This window comes from Thalassophryne amazonica, chromosome 13 (assembly GCF_902500255.1).
Source record: "Thalassophryne amazonica chromosome 13, fThaAma1.1, whole genome shotgun sequence".
NCBI lineage: Eukaryota > Metazoa > Chordata > Actinopteri > Batrachoidiformes > Batrachoididae > Thalassophryne > Thalassophryne amazonica.
Window position 1 is genome coordinate 22067431 of NC_047115.1, and position 24329 is coordinate 22091759.

A 24329-nucleotide genomic window follows, 5' to 3' on the forward strand; every position below is an offset into this window, starting at 1 on the left:
TTGATTGGTTGATTGATATTCAAGAGAAAACTCTCTAAAGAGCACAACTCACCATCATATTGAAGATTGATAATACATATACATATATATATTCAGTATAGTACATTTACACTGGAGTGTGTATATTCGTTATTGGTGAGAGTGATACCGTTGCTATTCTGTCCTCTCAAACTGTTTGCAGAGATCATTAGTGTTTTTTGACAGTCATTGTCCTGAAGTCATTGAATAAAGCTTGTGTGTTTGCACATTGGTGCTATAGGCTCGGTTCACAATCTGCTCACCTCTCTGTTAATTTCACACCTGTTATTTTTCAACACAGAACATTGCAGAACCCATGAATATGCATTATTTGAGAAACTATTTTTGTGTCTCGATAGTTTTTTACGTAGGTCATGCATATAGAGCATGAGTGGATTTTTAAAAATAATATTCATAAAACGTTTTTTCAGATATATGCAAAGACTTGACATTATTTTTGATTGCAATCTTCATTCTTTGTGTGTATTTGGTAATGATAGCGACTGCAGTCACTTTTACTTTAGCAGCGGTCGGTGGTGTCTGGATTCGGCGAATGCTTCCAATTCCTCCACGTCCACCGTCTGACTCCAATTTGAGCTCGTTCTCTGATAAACCGCGGCATTTGGTGTTTCTGGCGTGGGCTGCCCGCAACACCGCGGGGTGCTGCAAACGCCGCGCTTGGTCAGGCCCTGGCACCCCACATCTAATGGGCAACAGCTTGAATAGTGCCTACTTAGGCAGACAGTACAGACTGGGCCCCCTCTTCTTCCTCGCTGATAAAGCCAGCTACAGTAGTCAGCCAGCCACCGCCTCTGCCACCTCCCACTTACCCAGCAGTCACTGTACCTGGCTGTAGCCCCAGAGCCGTTCCAGCCCACCTTACCCCATGCAGCTCTAGCCACACTTATCAAGCTGTCTGACGGTGCATCAGGCCAGGCAAATACAAATAGGCTCTGCTATCTGCTAACTGAACATTCAGGCTATTACCTCTTAGGCCCAAGCGAGAGTGTCTGCCACAGGCAGCAACCCAGAGCTCATTCACCAATTAGCTAGAAGGCAAATTATTGTCCAGGGAGAGTTATCCAGCTCCAGCCCCACATATTCAGCCTCTGCTCTACCCATCACCCTGAACGCCTGCTGCAGGGCTTGGCCGTCCACTTACATCTCTCATTTACTTTCCCCTTTTTATGTTTTAATTTGACAGTGCTCATCTTTCAGACATTTTGCAACAGAATTTTTATGAGTAAACACTGCATTTGATTAACAACGCAAAATTGTGCACAGAAACTTTATCTGGTATTAGATGAGACATTTAAAATGTTTGCAGTTGTCAGCTTTTATATGGTTTTGTTCTTCATCAACTGCAAATTCCACAGTAGAGTGACTAGGCTGTCTCATTTAGAAGCCTCCTTGGAATGCGGCTGACAAATGTAGCCTTTTTTCCCTCAAAACAACGGTTACAGTGGACCTAAATAATCCCAAGCATCATAGTATGATTTTCCCTTAAGATGAAATGGTTGGTAAATGGAAAAAAACAAACAAACAAACAAATAAAAGCATCTTGGGCTCCATGTGTACAATTGCAAATAAGTGATGTTTATAAGAAAAGTATAAAGAAGTATGGAAAAATGTTTAGTAAACTAGTGGTTATGCCCACTGCGCTAGCTTGTCAGGTGTCAAGATTGCTTGGTGATGGCGTAGGGGCGAGATAAACTAATGATGCAATTGCAGAATGCTCTGTGAGCTAGACAGTCTTATTTCACAATGATTGGTTTGGCTTTTGTGGTCTTGGAAGGCCAGGTCTTCATAGAATGCAGCCTTTGGGGAGGTGATGGTCTAGTGGTTAAGGTGTTGGGCTTGAGTCCAGAAGATCATGGGTTCAAATCCCCACCTGACTGGAAAATCACTAAGGGCCCTTGGGCAAGGCCTTTAATCCCCTATTGTTCCCGGTGTGTAGTGAGCGCCTTGTATGGCAGCACCCTGACATCGGGGAGAATGTGAGGCATAATTATCTGATGCAGATGGAAGAGCGCTATATAAATGCAGTCCATTTACAATTTACCATTTGAAGCATGCGGATCTTGAATTGAGACAAAGCTGTAGATCAGAGGTATTCCAACTAATTCCAGAAAGGGCTGAGAGGGTGCAGGTTTTCTTTGCAACCACCATCTCCACCAGGGCATTTCACTGATTAACATCACTTTGAGCAGATGGAATCAGTTAATGAGTGAAATCACCTGGTGGAGTGGGTGGTTGCAAAGAAAACCTGCACCCTCATGGCCCTTTCTGGAATGAGTTGAAGACCTCTGCTGTAGACACTAATCTACTTCATGCTTAGGTATCCAGGGATAAGCAGCGGCACCAAGGGACCCCCATGGCCTATATGGGACTTGCTCCTTCTTCTTCCACTACTCTTTAAAGTGGCCTCTGTGGACTACTGTCACACACAAATAAAGGCTGTCAGTTTGCTTGACCTGATCTGTACTTTATCAGGTTTATTCTTCCTAATCTAGTTTCACTAGATCAGCTAAAATCTGATAAACAAACCTGCACCTCCGCGTCTTTTACTGTTTTTCATCACCCCCGTCTTCCTCGCCACCACTCTTTTGCTGACTGCTGGAACTTTCTGGCTGCCTGTCTGATGCTAATTGGTGGATAAACAGGTCTGGTGTGAGTCCCCCCTAAATTGCAGACACATGCGCGCGCGCACACACACACACACACACACACACACACACACACACACACACACACACACACACACACACACACACACAAACTTACACAAATACACACGGCCCCCTGGAACCCCTTCCAGGACCAAATGGCTGGCAACGGCTGCCCGCCATCTCCCGCTGAGCCCTGGTGTGCGCTTTGGTGGCTCAGGCTGCTGTTCAAGCCCAGCGGGGGTTCATTCACAAACACACACACATAGAGCCTCACATGCACACTTGTACACAAACAGACACACACTCTCCTTGTGTCCCCTGCACACCCGCCACCCGCTTTCACACCCCAGACAGCAGGACAGCAGGAGAACACACACACACATACACATGAAGGAACAGACAGACGCGGTCACTTTGGAGATGCAGGCCAAGCGCTGTAGGGGAGAAAAGTTTTCACTTCAACTGGAGAATTCTCTCTTCATTAGCGCCTTTGGACTTCAGGAAGAGTTTTGTTTATTTGTTCGTGTTTTTCCTGTCTTTGTAGTTATTCTTTTCTTTCCTTTTTATCCGTTCCTCTGGTGTTGAGGTGCACTTGGACTTGGTTGAATTAGAAAGTTTGGAGAGAGCAGAATTAACATGCTTCAAAGCTGACAGGGATAGCCACCTTTGTTTGCATCTTACCTGCAAAATCGTGATATTTACTCTGATACGAAGAGCTTAAAATTGACCTGATACCACATACTGTATGTTGTGCTAAACCGTACTGTAGCTGAAGTAAGAAGTGTGAGTACTGATGTTCCAGTGTGTGCATATTGCGATAGTTGCCCCATTTAAAAAGCAGTTTAACAGCAATATGATGCAGATCGCTTGCATTTGTATAAAGATCTTCATAATTACACAATATACTGTATTCTAAAATAGATAATCCATCATAAGATTATCAGTCTACATATCTGCTTGTTTTATAGCAGGGGTGGTGGCCAAGTGGTTAATGTGCTTGGTTTCAGTTCAGAAGGCTCCGGGTTCAAATCCCACCCCTGCCACATTTTGAGCGCCTTGGGGCAACTGTTTGTTGTGATTTGGCGCTATACAAGAAAAAAGTTGTTGTTGTTGTTGTTTTTCTTAGTCATAATTTCGTTGAAATTTTATTTTGATGTTGGTCTTTTCACATCATTCTGTTTAAAAGATTTTGACAATGATTACTATAACAACTGCTTTCAGCACAACTCTGGCTATTGATTTATAGCAGCCTGCTTTTAATTTAATAACCTTTGGGATTAAATATGATTAAAGACTCAAAGTGAAATCTACATTGACGATAATTTTACATGTGTTTAGCATGGCTTGTGTGTCAGTGATCAGTGAGTGATGAGTGTTTCCACATTCTTTTACACAGGATAACTCCAAAACTAAGAATGTCAGCATCTTATTTACCATGTCATGTGTCGGTATGAATCACATGATGATGTGATTAAATTTTCATCAGTATAAGTATTAGGTAACATGTTCAAATATTGATGGAATTGTTTTAAAAGTACCTATTATGAATGCTGCTGGTATGTGCTGCTGCAGGCCTTCCTCAGCAGATATGTAGATTGATAATCTTATGATGGGTTATCTATTTTAGAATACAGTATATTGTGTAATTATGAGGATCTTTAAGTGATCTGCATCATACTGCTGTTAAACTGCTTTTTAAATGGCGCAACTATCACAATACGCACGCACTGGATCATCGGTACTCACACTTCTTACTTCAACTACAGTACGGTTTAGCACGACATACAGTTTGTGGTGTCAGGTCAATTTTAAGATCTTTGTATCGGAGTAAATATGATTTTGCAGGTAAGATGCAAACAAAAGTGGCTAACCCTGTTAGCTATGAAGCATGTTAATTGTGCTCTCTCCAAACTTTCTAATTCAACCAACTCGAAGCGCACCTCAACACCAGAGGAACAGATAAAAAGAAAAGAAAAGAATAACTACAAAGACAGAAAAAACACAAACAAATAAACAAAAGTCCTGCTGCTGGCATGTGCTGCTGCAGACCATCCTTGGCCTACATTTTCAAACTTTGGCTCATGGATCATAATACTTGACAGGTACAACAGGTCAATATATCAGTACAAAATGTCACATGCTATCCAAACTCTGTCAATGGTAAGACGGGTCAATACCAATCAAAACAGATCGGCTGCTAACTGACGAATCACAGGAGTGTTGTATTTGGTAAGGATCAACTGAGCAGAATGAGCAGCTGCAAGACCTCCAGACGCAGTTGCTTCTGCACTGCTGTCAGCTGCTTCAGTAAGAGTTTTGCTGACCTTCTTTACATGCCTAATACGTCCCTCAAAATGGAACCTGTGCTAATCCACGTCGTCTGCAAGTTCTTGGATCGTGGCATGACGGCCATCCATGACCAAAGTCCATATTATGTCAATCACTTTGGTTATATTGGCTTGTGGATGGTGCCATTTGCTTCCATCGCAGTATGTTTTTTCACTCTTTGGGTTGGTACTTGCATTTGATGTGCTTTGCGGATGAGAAAAAAACTCACGCCTACGCAAAAAGGTTCCCTTTGCCTTCCCACTAAATGACACCTCACATGTTGTATTTGTTTCTGTGGGATAGAATGAGGTTGGATACTTTTTGCATTCTCCTTGTATAGTTAAAGTGGTTATTTAATGCCAACTGTCTATGGTTGTGTTTTGAATTTGGCAATCACTTTAGTATTTCTTCTGTTTTTCTTGTTGCTTAATGCTGACAAATTTTACTATATTTGTTGCCTGATTCTGTTTTTTCTCTCTGTTTGAGGTGTGACTCCAAGCACGGATGGGAGTTGGTGTCTTCTTCTGCAGGCCTCCCGTCCTGTGCACCAGTATGAACTCCCAAAATTTCCTGTATATTCATATTGTCACTTGTGTTGGTAGCATGGCCCAAGCAGAGGGTCACCCCTTTGAGTCTGGTCTGCTTGAGGTTTCTTCCTCAAATCATCAGAGGGACTTTTTCCTTACCGCTGTCACCTGTGTGCTTGCTCTAGGGGTTGGTAAGGTTAGACCTTACTTGTGTGAAGCGCCTTGAGGCAACTTTGTTGTGATTTGGCGCTATATAAATGAAATAAATGGAATTGAATTGAGTTCAGCTGAGCAGAGTGAGCAGATCAGTGTTGGATTACCAATATGTAGACCTGTTTTGGATTCCTGATGACTTTCCTCGCTTTCCTTTTGGACAAGACACTTCATCTGCCTTGTACCAGTACACCCAGTTCTAAATGGGTGCTGGCCTTGGCTCTGGAAATAACGTGTCAAACTTGCGTCCCGTCCATGGGGAGTCGTAGACTCTCATCTGCTTCATGCTACAGAATCCTGACATGAGCACAGGCCTCAAGGCCTACAGAGGACTTCAAGTACATAGGACTGTTATCTGTGGACAATGGTTTTATTATAGCATCCTTGTAATTGATTCTGTAAACGGTTCCTGTTGGCATATTCCTGTTGCATCTTTATCTTTTTCATACAGGAAGGAAAAAGAGAGCGTGGAGCGGGCTCACAAGGAAGAAATAGCATCTGTCACCCTTTCAGCACAGGAACGAGAGAGTGCGCTGTCTGTGCTGCTGGAGCAAATAGAGGTGCAACACCAGCAAAGAGGTCAGTACTGCACCGGAACCGGCCTCAGTGCTGGCCAACACTAAAAATGCTATCATCTGTGTCATAGCTCACTGTTTCTCCCTCTCACCACTTTTGTCTGACCTTGGGGTTGTGGTTGCCTAAAGATTATATGAGCAAGCTTGTGACAAGATGGTTAAAGGTTCAATTTCCCAAGCACACAGAAAGAAAAACCACTAACTGAGGTCTTTGCTCTCCTGATTGGTATAATGGGTGACTACAGTCTCCTCTGAAATGTGAGTTTTTCTACAATATTTTTATTTACTTTCTCATATTGTACTAGCTTCCTAAATAGCTGCCAGTAAAGGGTTTTCATTTTTAGAACATCTCTCTAAACATGAAAACTTTCAGTTTTATCTTGGCACTATGACAGTCTGTTGCATAAGGCTTTGGACAGTGACATAACTTTTGTAATCTCTCTGCACACCACATTACCACAATGGACTTGCAATGACAAAGTCAGCAAGTGGATGAAGCGTAGAGTTTTGGCTCTAATTCAAAGGGTTTAGCAAAGATATACAACCCCAATTCTAATGAAGTTGGGGCATTGTGTAAATGTAAATAAAAACAGAATACAATGATTTGCAAATCCTCTTCAACCTATATTCAATTGAATACATGACAAAGACACGATATTTAATGTTCAAACTGATAGACTTTGTTGTTTTGTGCAAATATTTGCTCATTTTGAAATGGATGGCTGCAACATGTTTCAAAAAAGTTGGGACAGGGCAACAAAAGACTGGGAAAGTTGATGAATGCTCAAAGAACACCTAATTGGAAACACATGAGTGTCATGGTTGGGTATAAAAGGAGCATCCCCAAAAGGCTCAGCCATTCACCAGCAAAGATGGGGCAAGGATCACCACTTTGTGAACAACTGCGTGAAAAAATAGTCCAACAGTTTAAGAACAATGTTTCTCAACTTGCAAGGAATTTAGGGTTTCCATCATCTACAGTCTATAATATAATCAGAAGATTCAGAGAATCTGGAGAACTGGAGAATGCGGACATTGAATGCCCGTGACCTTCAGTCCCTCAGGCGACACTGCATTAAAAAGGATCATTGTGTAAAGGATCTTACTGCGAGGGCTCAGGAACACTTCAGAAAACCATTGTCAGTTAATACAGTTTGTTGCTACATCTACAAGTGCAAGTTAAAACTCTAAAGCGAAAGCCACACATCAACAACATCCAGAAATGCTGCCACCTTCTCTGGGCCCGAACTCATTTGAAATGGACAGACGCAAAGTGGAAAAGTGTGCTGTGGTCTGATGAGTCCACATTTCAGATTGTTTTTGGAAATCATGGACGTTGTGTCCTCCGGACAAAAGAGGAAAAAGACCATCCAGATTGTTATCAGCGCAAAGTTCAAAAGCCAGCATCTGTGACGGTATGGGGGTGTGTTAGTGCCCATGGCATGGGCAACTTACACATCTGTGATGGCACCATCAATGCTGAACGGTACATCCAGGTTTTGGAGCAACACATACTGCCATCCGAGCAACGTCTTTTTCAGGGACATCCCTGCTTATTTCAGCACGCCACATTCTACATGTGTTACAACAGTGTGGCTTCGTAGTAAAAGAGTGCGGGTACTAGACTGGCTTGCCTGCAGTCCAGACCTGTTGCCCATTGAAAATGTGTGGCGCATTATGAAGCACAAAATACGACAACAGAGACCCTGGACTCTTGAACACTGAAGCTGTACATCAAGCAAGAATGAGAAAGAATTCCACCTACAAAGCTTCAACAATTAGTGTCCTCAGTTCCCAAATGCTTATTGAGTGTTGTTAGAAGGAAAGGTGATGTAACACAGTGGTAAACATACCACTGTCCCAGCTTTTTTGAAATGTGTTACAGGCATCCATTACAAAATGAGCAAATATTTGCACAAAAACAATAAAGTTTATCAGTTTGAACATTAAATACCTTGTCTTTGTGGTGTATTCAATTGAATATAGGTTGAAGAGGATTTGCAAATCGTATTCTTTTTTTATTTACATTTTTCACAACGTGCCAACTTCATTGGAATTGGGGTTGGACTTGACATACTTCTACAGTGAGAAGGCCAATGGTGTTTACAACAGTGGTTGGCCTCTCAATACCCATTGTTCTAATACACATTCTGTTTGGTTTTATAATCGAAGTGGAGTGGGTGGTTTCTCTGGTGCCTGTTCATGCTGGCTTTGAAGGTATTGAGTTTCTCTGTGGATATGACTTCTTCGGGTATTTGATTCTACTCATTGACCACATGCTGGGAGAAGGAATCCGATCGAACTAACCCTGCTGAACCCTACACCTGTTGGAATTTTGCCAAAAATATCACATGCATAAAGGCATTACAGCCATGTAATTTTCCTTTTGTTCTTTCTCCATACTTTTCTCATCATCCTGGTACATGTTATTCTTGGTTACATCTGTCCAAAGAATGTTGTTTTAGAGCTGGGTAGGCTTTATTAGACCTTCCTTTTCTTAGATGTTAACAGTACTTGTTAACACCATGTCTGTATTCACATTCATGAAGGCGTATCTTGATTATAGTCTTTGGCAATGATATGCTGATGTGCTGGCTAGATGTTGTGAAGGAGGTTTTCTTAAAGAAAAGAATTCTGCCATCATCCCTTTTAGTTGCTGTTCGAGGTCTTCCAGACCTTTTGGTGTAGCTTACATCACCAATGCGTGTTGTCTTTTTTAAAATGCACCAAATTATAGATTTGACCACTCTGACAAATTATGTTATGTTACCTGTGTGATTGGGTTTTGTTTTTCAGTCTAATCATGGCGTGCTTCACTTGTAGCAACACCTCTTTGGACCACATATTGAGAGTTGCCAAATGCAATTTCAATGCTTGGAACCAACTCCAGACCATTTTTTTCTACTTAGTCCTCCATGAAATATGTCTGTGGAGAATCCCAGTCATCCAGGTCATGGTATTCAGGTAGGTTGAGTCAGGTCAAAAGGACTTGTCTTGGTCCAATACCTACCTGAATTGCTGTGGAATAATGAGAAAACAGGCCACAACTTGTTCAGCTGTCCAATTACTTATGGCCTCTGAGAATGGAGGGACCGTTTATAAAAATGGCTGTCATTCCTAAATGGTTTGTGTAATGTTTTTATTAAATCTCTTGAATTAAAGCTGAAATTGTAAACTACAAGCACTAGAGGCAACTTACAAAAATAAAAAACTAAAATTTCATACTGTCTCAATACTTATGGGCCAGGCTGGGTTGTTGTTGTGAAGACTCAAGCAGCAGTACTCAATATAATAAAGACGACGAGGCCTGAGTATCCTGTCAGCGAGCAGATTGACTGACGCTTTAGGAGTTTGATCACTGCAGCACGCGTTTGAATTAGCTCATCTGAACTGAGCCAGTCTTCAGTGACGCGATGTCAGAAAGACAAAAAACGGGAGCAAAAGATAACCAGAAGAGGAGAACAGAGAATCGGAGAGCAGGGCAGAGGGAAGGCGAGCAAAGCAGCCCAGCGCGGAGCACAGCACAGAGAACGCGCTCAGAGCTCCCTGTCTGTCCGCGCAGCCGAGCTGCTGCTGTTCGCACATCTGCTGCACCATCTGGATCCCCCCCACCTCCCCACACTCCACCCACCACCCACCCTCAGCCACACGCCCGCCCTCCCCTCGCCTGTCTTTTTATTTACCTGTGGTTCCCTTCAACAACTAGTAAATCCTGCTGGTACGCAGAACAGCGATGGAAGGCTACAGAGGGAGGAACGGATGGAGTTGGGGAAGGGTGGGGGTAAACAAAGGGTTTGTTTCTGGCGCGTGTCGGCGGCACACATGTTGTCTAAAGAGAACTGACATCAGAGCACAGCAGGAAACTGCGGATGGGGAGGGGATGGAGGGGTGGATGTCCTTTAGTAGCTCGCATCACTTCCTCTCTCCGTGCAACCCAACAGACGAGCTGGATAATTAGCTTTTTTTTGTCCTTCCATCCATCCTCGCTCTCTCCCTTCTTCACCGCTCCCTCCTACTTTTTCATTTTTTTTTTCATGTTTCTTTTTCGAGTAAATGCATACAGAGCAGCCCCTAGATGATAGATATTTGTTTCCCTCCCTCCCTGCCACGCTTCTTCCCTCCATCCCTCCCGCCCTCATTTTTCCTCTGTTTCCAGTGCCAGGTCTGCTGTGTTTCAGTGTCCCAGGGTTCTTTTTGGCCTACGCATGGCCAGACGCATTCAAAGCCTGTTCAGCTAATTAGCATTCTTCATGCTACTTTTCCACTACTGACCAAACTTTGTTTGGCGTACGTATGTGTGCATCTGTGTGTTTGTGTAGTTTCATCCTTTGTAGCACACAGTTTATACTCTGTTACCTACAGCGTTGGCATAATGGTGAGACAGATCATCTATAAAGAGGGTTAAAATAAGGTTGGTGACAAATGTGCAGCCGGTAATAGCGTCACGTTCAAACCAGGGGTCAAACGTTACACTCTGTATTTCATGAAGTGAGTTGCAAACAGACTTGTGCATTATACTTTTATACTTTTTCTTCTTTAATACATTTTTGGCATTTGTGTCTCACCTGCAGAAGGAAGTAGAGAGAAAATGTCAGACTGTGGATACACAGCATGCAGTTATAAGAGCAGGGCCTGTGCTGTACCTTTTCCCCTTGTAGTCGTTTTCTTTTCTCCCCAGTGTCTACTATATGCAAATAAAAAAAAAACAAATCTGGAGATGTCCAAGGTACTTTTCAAAGAGTCCTCCCTGTTTTTTGCTTTCTGTTGGGTGCAGCAGAATGTCGGAGCAGGTGGATTATTCCCACAATCCAAATGGGCAGGCATTGTTATTTTAAAAGAACAGACATATGTTGGAGAGCGGAACGCGGATCATTTCAAAGAAATGATGAAAGGCCAGTGTTGGATTGTTCAGAAAGAGACCCCCATGAGCGGATGAGGATGTGGCAGGAAGGGTGGAAAGGAGAAAGAAAGCACTTTGAAACAACAATCGCCTCTTTCTCTCCATCTCGTTTTACTCTTCTTGTACTTCATATTTTCATTCTCTATTCTCTGCACTTCCGTCTTTATTCTGTTTTTTTTTTTTTGTCTGCATGTCTCAGTGTTGTTTGAACAGTTTGGACTGAGATTGTTGACAAAAGTGTTTTTGGGAGAACATTCAAAGCGACATATGTATATCAGTTTTGCAACATGGTTCATTAAAATAGATTCTTTTTCGCTCTGTATGTAATGTAGTTGTGGTTTTATTTGACCTGTATGTGTGAAGCAGAGTTGCAAATTTAATTTGGCCCAAGTGAAATCTGAGTGAGTTTGTTTGTTTTAAAATCTAATTTCAAAGAATTAACATTTTGCATTTTTCATATTTGAATTTTAATGATGTCATTTCGACAACAAAACCAACAACTTGAACTAACTTGCATTTCTCAATTCATTTATTGATAGTTATATCATAAAAATATATTTATTCACACAACCACCACATGTTCATATTGAAAAAAAGACAGTGGAGAATGTTTGCTGAAAAATAAATTAATAGGAACATTTTCTTTAACACAGATGAAAGTACTGTTGAAATGTAAACTTAGTCATGACTCTGACGATAATATTAGTTGATGCTATGTATCGCTGTTATTCCTCTTTATTTCACTCCTGCTGCCAGTATTATCATATCAGTGTTTGAACCTTTAGTACCATGTGAAAATCATTATTTTTTTCAATGTACAATATCACAATTAAGCCACCTTTTATTTGTTTGAAAAAAATGACATTATCAATCAATCAATCAACTTTTTTCTTGTATAGCGCCAAATCACAACAAACAGTTGCCCCAAGGCGCTCCACATTGCAAGGCAAGGCCATACAATAATTATGAAACACAGTCTACGTCTAAAGCAACATAACCAAGGGATGGTCCAGGGTCACCCGATCCAGCCCTAACTATAAGCCTTAGCGAAAAGGAAAGTTTTAAGCCTAATCTTAAAAGTAGAGAGGGTATCTGTCTCCCTGATCTGAATTGGGAGCTGGTTCCACAGGAGAGGAGCCTGAAAGCTGAAGGCTCTGCCTCCCATTCTACTCTTACAAACCCTAGGAACTACAAGTAAGCCCGCAGTCTGAGAGCGAAGCGCTCTAATGGGGTAATATGGTACTACGAGGTCCCTAAGATAAGATGGGACCTGATTATTCAAAACCTTATAAGTAAGAAGAAGAATTTTAAATTCTATTCTAGCATTAACAGGAAGCCAATGAAGGGAGGCCAACACGGGTGAGATATGCTCTCTCCTGCTAGTCCCCGTCAGTACTCTAGCTGCAGCATTCTGAACCAACTGAAGGCTTTTTAGGGAACTTTTAGGACAACCTGATAATAATGAATTACAATAGTCCAGCCTAGAGGAAATAAATGCATGAATTAGTTTTTCAGCATCACTCTGAGACAAGACCTTTCTGATTTTAGAGATATTGCGTAAATGCAAAAAGGCAGTCCTACATATTTGTTTAATATGCGCTTTGAATGACATATCCTGATCAAAAATAACTCCAAGATTTCTCACAGTATTACTAGAGATCAGGGAAATGCCATCCAGAGTAACGATCTGGTTAGACACCATGCTTCTAAGATTTGTGGGGCCAAGTACAATAACTTCAGTTTTATCTGAGTTTAAAAGCAGGAAATTAGAGGTCATCCATGTCTTTATGTCTGTAAGACAATCCTGCAGTTTAGCTAATTGGTGCGTATCCTCTGGCTTCATGGATAGATAAAGCTGGGTATCATCTGCGTAACAATGAAAATTTAAGCAATACCGTCTAATAATACTGCCCAAGGGAAGCATGTATAAAGTGAATAAAATTGGTCCTAGCACAGAACCTTGTGGAACTCCATAATTAACTTTAGTCTGTGAAGAAGATTCCCCATTTACATGAACAAACTGTAATCTATTAGACAAATATGATTCAAACCACCGCAGCGCAATGCCTTTAATACCTATGACATGCTCTAATCTCTGTAATAAAATTTTATGGTCAACAGTATCAAAAGCAGCACTGAGGTCCAACAGAACAAGCACAGAGATAAGTCCACTGTCCGAAGCCATAAGAAGATCATTTGTAACCTTCACTAATGCTGTTTCTGTACTATGATGAATTCTAAAACCTGACTGAAACTCTTCAAATAGACCATTCCTCTGCAGGTGATCAGTTAGCTGTTTTACAACTACCCTCTCAAGAATCTTTGAGAGAAAAGGAAGGTTGGAGATTGGCCTATAATTAGCTAAGATAGCTGGGTCAAGTGATGGCTTTTTAAGTAATGGTTTAATTACTGCCACCTTAAAGGCCTGTGGTACATAACCAACTAACAAAGATAGATTGATCATATTTAAGATTGAAGCATTAAATAATGGTAGGACTTCCTTGAGCAGCCTGGCAGGAATGGGGTCTAATAAGCATGTTGATGGTTTGGATGAAGTAACTAATGAAAATAACTCAGACAGAACAATCGGAGAGAAAGAGTCTAACCAAATACCGGCATCACTGAAAGCAGCCAAAGATAACGATACATCTTTGGGATGGTTATGAGTAATTTTTTCTCTAATAGTCAAAATTTTGTTAGCAAAGAAAGTCATGAAGTCATTACTAGTTAAAGTTAATGGAATACTCAGCTCAATAGAGCTCTGACTCTTTGTCAGCCTGGCTACAGTGCTGAAAAGAAACCTGGGGTTGTTCTTATTTTCTTCAATTAGTGATGAGTAGAAAGATGTCCTAGCTTCACGAAGGGCTTTCTTATAGAGCAACAAACTCTTTTTCCAGGCTAAGTGAAGATCTTCTAAATTAGTGAGACGCCATTTCCTCTCCAACTTACGGGTTATCAGCTTTAAGCTACGAGTTTGTGAGTTATACCACGGAGTCAGACACTTCTGATTTAAAGCTCTCTTTTTCAGAGGAGCTACAGCATCCAAAGTTGTCTTCAATGAGGATGTAAAACTATTGACAAGATACTCTAACTCCCTTACAGAGTTTAGGTAGCTACTCTGCTCTGTGTTGGTATATGACATTAGAGAACATAAAGAAGGAATCATATCCTTAAACCTAGTTACAGCGCTTTCTGAAAGACTTCTAGTGTAATGAAACTTATTCCCCACTGCAGGGTAGTCCATCAGGGTAAATGTAAATGTTATTAAAAAATGATCAGACAAAAGGGAGTTTTCAGGGAATACTGTTAAGTCTTCTATTTCCATACCATAAGTCAGAACAAGATCTAAAATATGATTAAAGTGGTGGGTGGACTCATTTACTTTTTGAGCAAAGCCGATAGAGTCTAATAATAGATTAAATGCAGTGTTGAGGCTGTCATTCTCAGCATCTGTGTGGATGTTAAAATTGCCCACTATAATTATCTTATCTGAGCTAAGCACTAAGTCAGACAAAAGGTCTGAAAATTCACAGAGAAACTCACAGTAACGACCAGGTGGACGATAGATAATAACAAATAAAACTGGTTTTTGGGACTTCCAATTTGGATGGACAAGACTAAGAGACAAGCTTTCAAATGAATTAAAGCTCTGTCTAGGTTTTTGATTAATTAATAAGCTGGAATGGAAGATTGCTGCTAATCCTCCACCCCGGCCCGTGCTACGAGCATTCTGACAGTTAGTGTGACTCGGGGGTGTTGACTCATTTAAACTAACATATTCATCCTGCTGTAACCAAGTTTCTGTTAGGCAGAATAAATCAATACGTTGATCAATTATTATATCATTTACCAACGGGGACTTAGAAGAAAGAGACCTAATGTTTAATAGACCACATTTAACTGTTTTAGTCTGTGGTGCAATTGAAGGTGCTATATTATTTCTTCTTTTTGAATTTTTATGCTTAAATAGATTTTTGCTAGTTATTGGTGGTCTGGGAGCAGGCACCGTCTCTACGGGGATGGGGTAATAGGGGGATGGCAGGGGGAGAGAAGCTGCAGAGAGGTGTATAAGACCACAGCTCTGCCTCCTGGTCCCAACGCTAGACAGTCACAGTTTGGAGGATCCCAAAAAATTGGCCAGATTTCTAGAAATGAGAGCTGCTCCCTCTAAAGTGGGATGGATGCCGTCTCTCCTAACAAGACCAGGTTTTCCCCAGAAGCTTTGCCAATTATCAATGAAGCCCACCTCATTTTTTGGACACCACTCAGACAGCCAGCAATTCAAGGAGAACATGCGGCTAAACATGTCACTCCCGGTCCGACTGGGGAGGGGCCCAGAGAAAACAACAGAGTCCGACATTGTTTTTGCAAAGTTACACACCGATTCAATGCTAATTTTAGTGACCTCCGATTGGCGTAACCGAGTGTCATTACTGCCGACGTGAATTACAATCTTACCAAATTTACGCTTAGCCTTAGCCAGCAATTTCAAATGTCCTTCGATGTCGCCTGCTCTGGCCCCCGGAAGACAATTGACAATGGTTGCTGGTGTCGCCAACTTCACATTTCTCAAAACGGAGTCGCCAATAACCAGAGTTTGATCCTCGGCGAGTGTATCGTCGAGTGGGGAAAAACGGTTAGAGATGTGAACGGGTTGACGGTGTACACGGGGCTTCTGTTTAGGGCTACGCTTCCGCCTCACAGTCACCCAGTCAGCCTGCCTTCCCGACTGCACGGGGTCTGCCAGGGGGGAACTAACGGCGGCTAAGCTACCTTGGTCCGCACCGACCACAGGGGCCTGGCCAGCTGTAGAATTTTCCACGGTGCGGAGCCGAGCCTCCAATTCGCCCAGCCTGGCCTCCAAAGCTACGAATAAGCTGCACTTATTACAAGCACCGTTACTGCTAAAAGAGGCCGAGGAATAACTAAACATTTCACACCCAGAGCAGAAAAGTACGGGAGAGACAGGAGAAGCCGCCATGCTAAAACGGCTAAGAGCTAGTAGCTACGCTAAGCTAGCGGATTCCCAAACAGGGAATCCGACACTAAACAGGCTGTGGAGCAGCACAGGTAACGCACGACAACAGTGCTAAAATAAAATAAAAATCCACTAGACAGGCTGTGGAGCAGCACAGGTAACGCACAACAACAGTGCTAAAAATAAAATAAAATAAAATAAAAATCCACAGGACAGGCTGTGGAGCAGCACAGGCAACGCACGACAACAGTGCTAAAACAAAATAAAAATCCACTAGACAGGCTGTGGAGCAGCACAGGTAACGCACGACAACAGTGCTAAAAAATAAAATAAAAATCCACTGAACAGGCTGTGGAGCAGCACAGGTAACACATGACAACAGTGCTAAAAAATAAAATAAAAATCCACTGAACAGGCTGTGGAGCAGCACAGGTAACACATGACAACAGTGCTAAAAAATAAAATAAAAATCCACTGAACAGGCTGTGGAGCAGCACAGGTAACACATGACAACAGTGCTAAAAAATAAAATAAAAATCCACTGAACAGGCTGTGGAGCAGCACAGGTAACACATGACAACAGTGCTAAAAATAAAATAAAAATCCACTAGGCAAGCTGTGGAGCAGCACGACAACAGTGCTAAAAAATAAAACAAAAATAAAAACGAAAGCGTTAGCAAGCTAGTTAGCCTGCCAACGCTGATGAAGGCCAGCTGATAAAAGAGCTCCGTCGCGATGCTTCGACCGTTAGAGGTCTTCCTTAGGCGTTGGAGCACGGTGAAAAAGTAAAAAAAGTAAAAAAGTAAAAAAGTCTTGAAAAAGACTGTTAATTCAAAGAACTCAAACAGCTCAGTTCAAACAGCTAACAGATACAGTAGAACACCGCTGTGCTCCGGAACAGGAAGTCAACATTATGCAGTACATCCCACCAATCCATCAAGCCCCAAGAAAATCCACCCAACAGTCACCTGTTATTGGGTTGATGCAGGTGTTTTTTTGTTTTGTTTTTGGGTTTTTTTGTTAGTTTTTGTTTTATTATTTGTTAGTGTTTTCTGTATTTGCTGGAGTTGTCATCTGTCTCCGCCACTGTATACCAGCTACAGTGCAGTTGTATTTTTCTAAAATTTGGTTAAAATGCTTACTCTAGGTGTACTTTGGGCTTTTCATCAGAGTAATAATGAATAATAATAATAGTAATAGTAATAATGAGAGTAATAATAGTTCAATTTATGTGCCTGCAATTTCATAATTCTTACATTTGATAGCATAATGGGTTAACTATACATAAGAAGAAGAAGTCCTATATATAACCCTGAGGCCCATTGTTCCTGGCACTTATTTTCAGACCCCGTAGCATGAAGTGGATGAGAGCCTGATTCCCGCAGGATGACAGTCCAGTGCAGGTTACTTCCCCAGCCAAGACCGGTAACCATTTACAGCTGGGTGGACAAGACAGGTTAAGTGTATTGTCGAAAGACGCAAACAGCATGAGTGGGATTCAAACCCATGTCTACTTATTGGCAACCCAGCTCCTTATCCACAGAGCTACCTCCTGTACAATTATACACAAGTAACAATTAATATATAAAAGTCTGTATACTCATATTTACTCATATTTATTTATCAGTCACAGTAACACAGATGCTCTTAAATGTTGACACAGGAGTTTTTGTTTTTTTTTTATATAAAATTGATTGGAAAACCTATGTGCATTATAAAACTCTGCACCATAACTATGACTTCTAAGTATCACAATCATGGTGCATGACCACAACATTTAGTTTGGCTGGAAGATCATCATGTCAGCTCCTGGAGTTTGATACATTCTGAGCACCATGTGCGGGCAGAAAAATGTCTGACTGAAGTGAGATATTTCTTGAACCTGTTTCAGTGCAGCCAGGATTTCTGACACCCCTCAAATCATGAAATCACCCACACTGGCTAACCTCACAGTAACTCACGTGTGTCCTATGATCAATTGCAGTTGGGGAGTTGGACGGTCTGCTGAGTTCTCAGAATTCGCTGATCAGGAAGCTGAAGGAGGAGTGCTGCATGCTGGGAGCCAAGCTGGAAGAGCTGACAGAAAACAGCAGGTCATTATTTTCTCTTTTCATGCATTTATACAACTATTCATCCATTGAGTTACAATATCTATCCACTGATTCGCTCACTCACCAGTTTGGACCCCCTATCAGCCATACTTTCATTTTCTTCCTGTTGTTCCTTGACATACATACATACATATTAGACGGCATTGCTTAAATTTTCATTGTTACGCAGATGATACCCAGCTTTATCTATCCATGAAGCCAGAGGACACACACCAATTAGCTAAACTGCAGGATTGTCTTACAGACATAAAGACATGGATGACCTCTAATTTCCTGCTTTTAAACTCAGATAAAACTGAAGTTATTGTACTTGGCCCCACAAATCTTAGAAACATGGTGTCTAACCAGATCCTTACTCTGGATGGCATTACCCTGACCTCTAGTAATACTGTGAGAAATCCTGGAGTCATTTTTGATCAGGATATGTCATTCAATGCGCATATTAAACAAATATGTAGGACTGCTTTTTTGCATTTGCGCAATATCTCTAAAATTAGAAAGGTCTTGTCTCAGAGTGATGCTGAAAAACTAATTCATCCTTTTATTTCCTCTAGGCTGGACTATTGTAATTCATTATTATCAGGTTGTCCTAAAAGTTCTCTGAAAAGCCTTCAGTTAATTCAAAATGCTGCAGGTAGAGTGCTAACAGGGACTAGAAGGAGAGAGCATATCTCACCCATATTGGCCTCTCGTCATTGGCTTCCTGTTAATTCTAGAATAGAATTTAAAATTTTTCTTCTTACTTATAAGGTTTTGAATAATCAGGTCCCATCTTATCTTAGGGACCTCATAGTATCATATCACCCCAATAGAGCGCTTCGCTCTCAGACTGCAGGCTTACTTGTAGTTCCTAGGGTTTGTAAGAGTAGAATGGGAGGCAGAGCCTTCAGCTTTCAGGCTCCTCTCCTGTGGAACCAGCTCCCAATTCAGATCAGGGAGACAGACACCCTCTCTACTTTTAAGATTAGGCTTAAAACTTTCCTTTTTGCTAAAGCTTATAGTTAGGGCTGGATCAGGTGACCCTGAACCATCCCTTAGTTATGCTGCTATAGACTTAGACTGCTGGGGGGTTCCCATGATGCACTGAGTGTTTCTTTCTCTTTTTGCTCTGTATGCACCACTCTGCATTTAATCATTAGTGATTGATCTCTGCTCCCCTCCACAGCATGTCTTTTTCCTGGTTCTCTCCCTCAGCCCCAGCCAGTCCCAGCAGAAGACTGCCCCTCCCTGAGCCTGGTTCTGCTGGTGGTTTCTTCCTTTTAAAAGGGAGTTTTTCCTTCCCACTGTCGCCAAGTGCTTGCTCACAGGGGGTCGTTTTGACCGTTGGGGTTTTTCCGTAATTATTGTATGGCCTTGCCTTATGATATAAGGGCCTTGGGGCAACTGTTTGTTGTGATTTGGCGCTATATAAATAAAATTGATTTGATTTGATACGATACATTTGCTCACTTTCACCTTCACTCTGTCAGTTACCTGTCAAAAATACAATGCTATTGTTTGTTTCTGTTGCATATTCATGCTGATCTTTCACAAAGTGTCATCTCTAAGGCTGTTTAGAGGGAGCTTTTCAGCACACTGCATACTGCTTTTCAGTCTGACCTGTTTTCTTGTTAACCTGATGCTACAGTTGTCACAGCAGGCCTGCCCAGCTCTCCATCTGGGCTGCCTGTGTGCGCATGTGACTGACCCTGGGCCCAGTGTCCTGTCAGCTGTTGGAGCTGTACTGCACATTAGTCACATGACAGCCCCCAATCTGCCTTTGGTAGACTGCCGCATCTTCACCGTCCACAAGAAATGTGTATGCAGTATCTCTATGTCTTGTATATATTATTATTTTCCATTGCATTGAGTTGCCTTCTTTACCTTCCAAGAGTATTGCAATCACGAGGCCAGTTATTTCACCTGAGATCAAAAGTTAAACATGAGAAGACAGTTTGCAATGTCATTATTTCCTTCTATTTACATCTAGATGTGTTAAACAATAGAGAACAGGATTTTGTATCAAACCACCCAAATGGAAAAAAACTGGAACACGTGACTGACTGGTGTTTCTTGTGACCCATTCTTTTGCACTGATTGAACACATTGTTATGGTAAGTACAAAGGTGTGACCCCAGTGCAGAGAACAGACCAGATGATTATACTCCAGAGTAATTTATTTCTAAAAAAAAAGGGACAGTCCAAGGTCAAAAAACACAGGACATCAGTCCAAACCGGTGACACCTTTCAGTGGGATGTGGCAGAGGGTCATCCACAAACAGGCAAGGTTCAGTAACATGGCTTTTGTAGTAAGTCCAAAATGGCAGGCCAATTGGGAACATGGGATAGCAGCAAAGGTCTGTAACAGAAAAGCAGTTACATGGAACATGACAGAGACACTGGAAATATGAGGAAATTGCGTAATAATCCAGCAACATAGGCAAGAACCTAAAACCTAAAGACCGAGATCTTCATTCTCCTGCAAAGATATCGGCATCTCCAAACACCTATATCTAGGGACCTCATGTCTCATTAACTTTTCTCAGCTGTCTCTTGATCTCCAAAACCACAGACACAAAGACGTGAATGTCAGTGATACAATCGGGGAATTTCTCAACAGGTTTGACCACAATACCGTTATTAAACAACAAATGGGAATGTTTTGTAAGGATAAGTGAGACTGCATTTCTGTAGCACTTTTCCATCTGATGCAGATGCTCAAATCGCTTTACAGTGATGCTTCACATTGCAGAGGCTCTCAGCTGATTGAAGATTAAAGACCTTGCTCAATGGCCTTTCATGGCTTTCCTGTCTGACAGCGATTCAAGCTTAGGATCCTCTGGTCAGAAACCAGGCTGGTGTTCATCTCTGTAGTAGTTTCACAAATTTGAAGGTTTTGTGTCTAGGAGCACTGAAGCTGCTTTGGCGGCTTGTGACAGTTCACCTCCTTATTAAGGTACTTCGTTTTCAACCTTCCTTTAAATTGTCACTTGTATGTATGCATGTGTGTGTGTGTTTGTGCTCTGCAGACGTAAGCTGGGGGAACTGGCTCTGGAGAGACAACACCTGAAGGAGACAGTAAAGACTCTGAGAGCACGCTGCTCTGACATGGAGGAACAGTGTGTCCGGCATGGCCAGATACACCAACGCATGAAGAACAGGTACACAAAATGCATTAAATTCACAAAAAGTCATTCATACAACTTTCTGATGTCTTGAGAGCAAAATTATCGGAACACTGAAGAATTTACAGTAAAGCATCACCTTCACTGCCAGTTTTCTTTAAACAAGTCAGGAGATGAATACTTAAAGATTTCAAAGATGTGAATGTAAGTAGTGGACTTCATTTATATCTGCCAGTAATAAATATACAGTGTGGTACTGTCTGGTAACTCTGTCTGGAGTAGGCAGCTGTCATTGTCTGTAGTATTTAATATTGTATATTATGTGGAAAATAGTAAGATCGAAATAAACGGGTCAACTGAATTTAAATCAGTTATTTCATATTCAGAAGCATTTCATTATTTTTCCAGCATCTCTGCTTTATGAGAGTTTTTAAATTTTATGCCAAAGATATTTGTACAGTATATATTCTGTTAGTTTGTAGAGTTGTGAGCTGTTACTGGACATTCTAATCCAATTACATTTTTTTTCCGCAAATCTGATTGGTTAATCGTGTGAGATTTCAGATGTTATAATGTCAGGGTAACGGTGGCAAAATATTCACCGTTTCAAATTTGGATGTATTACTCCGCGTCCTGACCCGTGTTCTGACGAGATGTCATTCCTGTCCTCCACGCAACTGCGCATGCGCAATATAGTCGGGACGTGGGACTGCCGATTTATGCGACATGACGCACAATTCGACAGAACACCGGCTGCACGTGCTGCTAGTGGTTAGTGCTGTTAGCTGAGAGCAAGAGAAAGCCCTGTACCTACACCACCCCTGAAATGTGTGAATTTAAGCTACCATATGAAAGTATTGATGTGGATTGTGATACAGAATTACCGTTTCGGATTTGATGGATTTTCACGTCTGATGGATTACTCTGCGCCCTGACCACTGTTGGAGTGACTCTGCCTCGGCTCGGTGGTAAGCCTCGCTGACCGAATTACCTACAGAAAAATAAACCGTGCAAATGATAGAAATGAATTAGAATGAGAATAACCCTGTTGTGTCTGATGATTTGCGTACGTTCATGCTGTTATACGGTCACAAATAGCCATGTTAACTAACACATCGCCGTAAAACTCCTTTAAAGCATTATTTGTGACCGTAGAACCAGCATGAACATCCGCAAATCATCAGACACAACAGGGTTATTCCCTAATTACCGTTTAAATTCCATACGGAGCCTCTACAAACGGGAATTATAAAAGCAATAATGTAATATTTGTGGTCCACAGAGGACAGTAATTAATATGCAATTATTTAACAGGCTAACTAAAAATTAATTCTTATAAAAGATTAGTCATGAATTGTTGGGTTTATTTGTTTCATCCTAAAATGAGTCACATCAGTGACAAATTGGAAAAGTTGTTGGCGCTTGATGAACTGGTGATAATTCAGAAAGAACTGAAAGTTTGAGGTGAAACTTGGAAGAAAATTCACAGATCCATTTAAATATTTTGGAAGTGAACAAACTATAGACTGGCTCATAAATACAAAGAGCTGCAAGTAAAAGTATCTCCATCTTTGGCTATTGCTACGGTATCTGTACATGTGCACTTGTGTGTGTGTGTGTGTGTGTGTGTGGGAGGGTCTCTCCTTTGTTACATGTGTGTCTCCACCGAGCGCCTGGCTTCCAGCCTGGTACTTCCAGTGTGGGCAAGGGTGTGTAGGCGTTGCTGCCCCTCTGTGCAGGATCGCTTCCCTGGTGCCTCTCCCATACACCACCAAACTCACACTCACCCCTTTCTCCTGCTCCGTCACTGACACTACATATTGTGTACCACCCACTGGTGTTAACCTGTCGACAATCAGATTCTGCAGGAAAAGTTTAGAGTCACAGCTGCCTCCTGCTTGTGTGTGACTCTTTACACAGAAAGAAAAACAATTCACATTGTCAAGAAGTGTGAACTATGAATATTCTGTATGTTTACACGCATATGTTGTGGTAATATTTTTACTTGTGTGTATGGCGTGCTATTGCGTGTTCTCAGGAGGTTCAGCCGAGCTGGAATCTGGCTGCCAAAAGTGGATTTGCTGGGAAGTTGGCACCCAGCGTCTGTCTTCTCCCAACTGAACCACGATAATCACGCTCTTGGCATATACAGTCCTGGTCAGAATTATTGGCACCCCTGAATTTTAAGTACAGAATTTGAAATATGCTCAGAAATAAATACAAATGAAGTAAATTTGTGTAATCAGGATATTTAATAAAATGTACAAAGTTATTAAACGACAACAATTGCTTTCAAATAAAAAAAAGTCAGACCAACGGTATGTTCATTACAGCTTTTGGCATATTTTGGTGACTTTGCAGTAAATCAAGACTTACACAGCCAGTTTACTAGAGACAAGTCAGAGGATGGATACATGGACATGAATATATCTTAGACTTAATTTCCATCGGTCAGTAATAAATACAGCCAGTATGCTGTTGCTGCTGCTTTTTCTTCTTGCTGCTCCCGTTAGGATTCTCCAGAGCAGATCATCCTTGTCAGGGCAGCATAGTGGCTTAGTGGTTAGCACTGTTGTCTCACAGGAAGATGTTCATGAGATCAATTCCCACCTGTGGCCTTTCTGTGTGGAGTTTGCATGTTCTCCCTGTGTTTTTGTGGGTTCCTCCAGGTGCCCCAGCTACCTCCCACATCCAAAGACATGTATGTTAGATGGATTGGAAACTTTAAAAAATTCCCTGTAGGTGTCCGTGTGGGTGTGAATGTGTTTGTTTGTCTATACAGTTGTATGTAAAAGTTTGGGCACCCCTGATGGTTTCCATAATTTTCCTTTATAAATCATTGGTTGCTTGGATCACCAATTTCAGTTAAATGTATCATATAGCAGCCAAACACAGTGATATTTGAG

At 41.6% G+C, this 24329-nt stretch overlaps 1 protein-coding gene across 3 annotated transcripts in view; it reads left to right on the forward strand.

The window, feature by feature from the left end:
• sdccag8 (SHH signaling and ciliogenesis regulator sdccag8) overlaps positions 1-24329 on the forward strand; it is an 87405-nt gene that overhangs the window by 37034 nt on the left and 26042 nt on the right. For all 3 annotated transcript variants that reach the window (XM_034184575.1, XM_034184576.1, XM_034184577.1), the window contains exons 13-15: positions 6207-6334; positions 18193-18301; positions 21328-21459. In XM_034184575.1, the coding sequence (XP_034040466.1) occupies positions 6207-6334; positions 18193-18301; positions 21328-21459 (369 nt within the window). The remainder of the gene's footprint in view (positions 1-6206; positions 6335-18192; positions 18302-21327; positions 21460-24329) is intronic.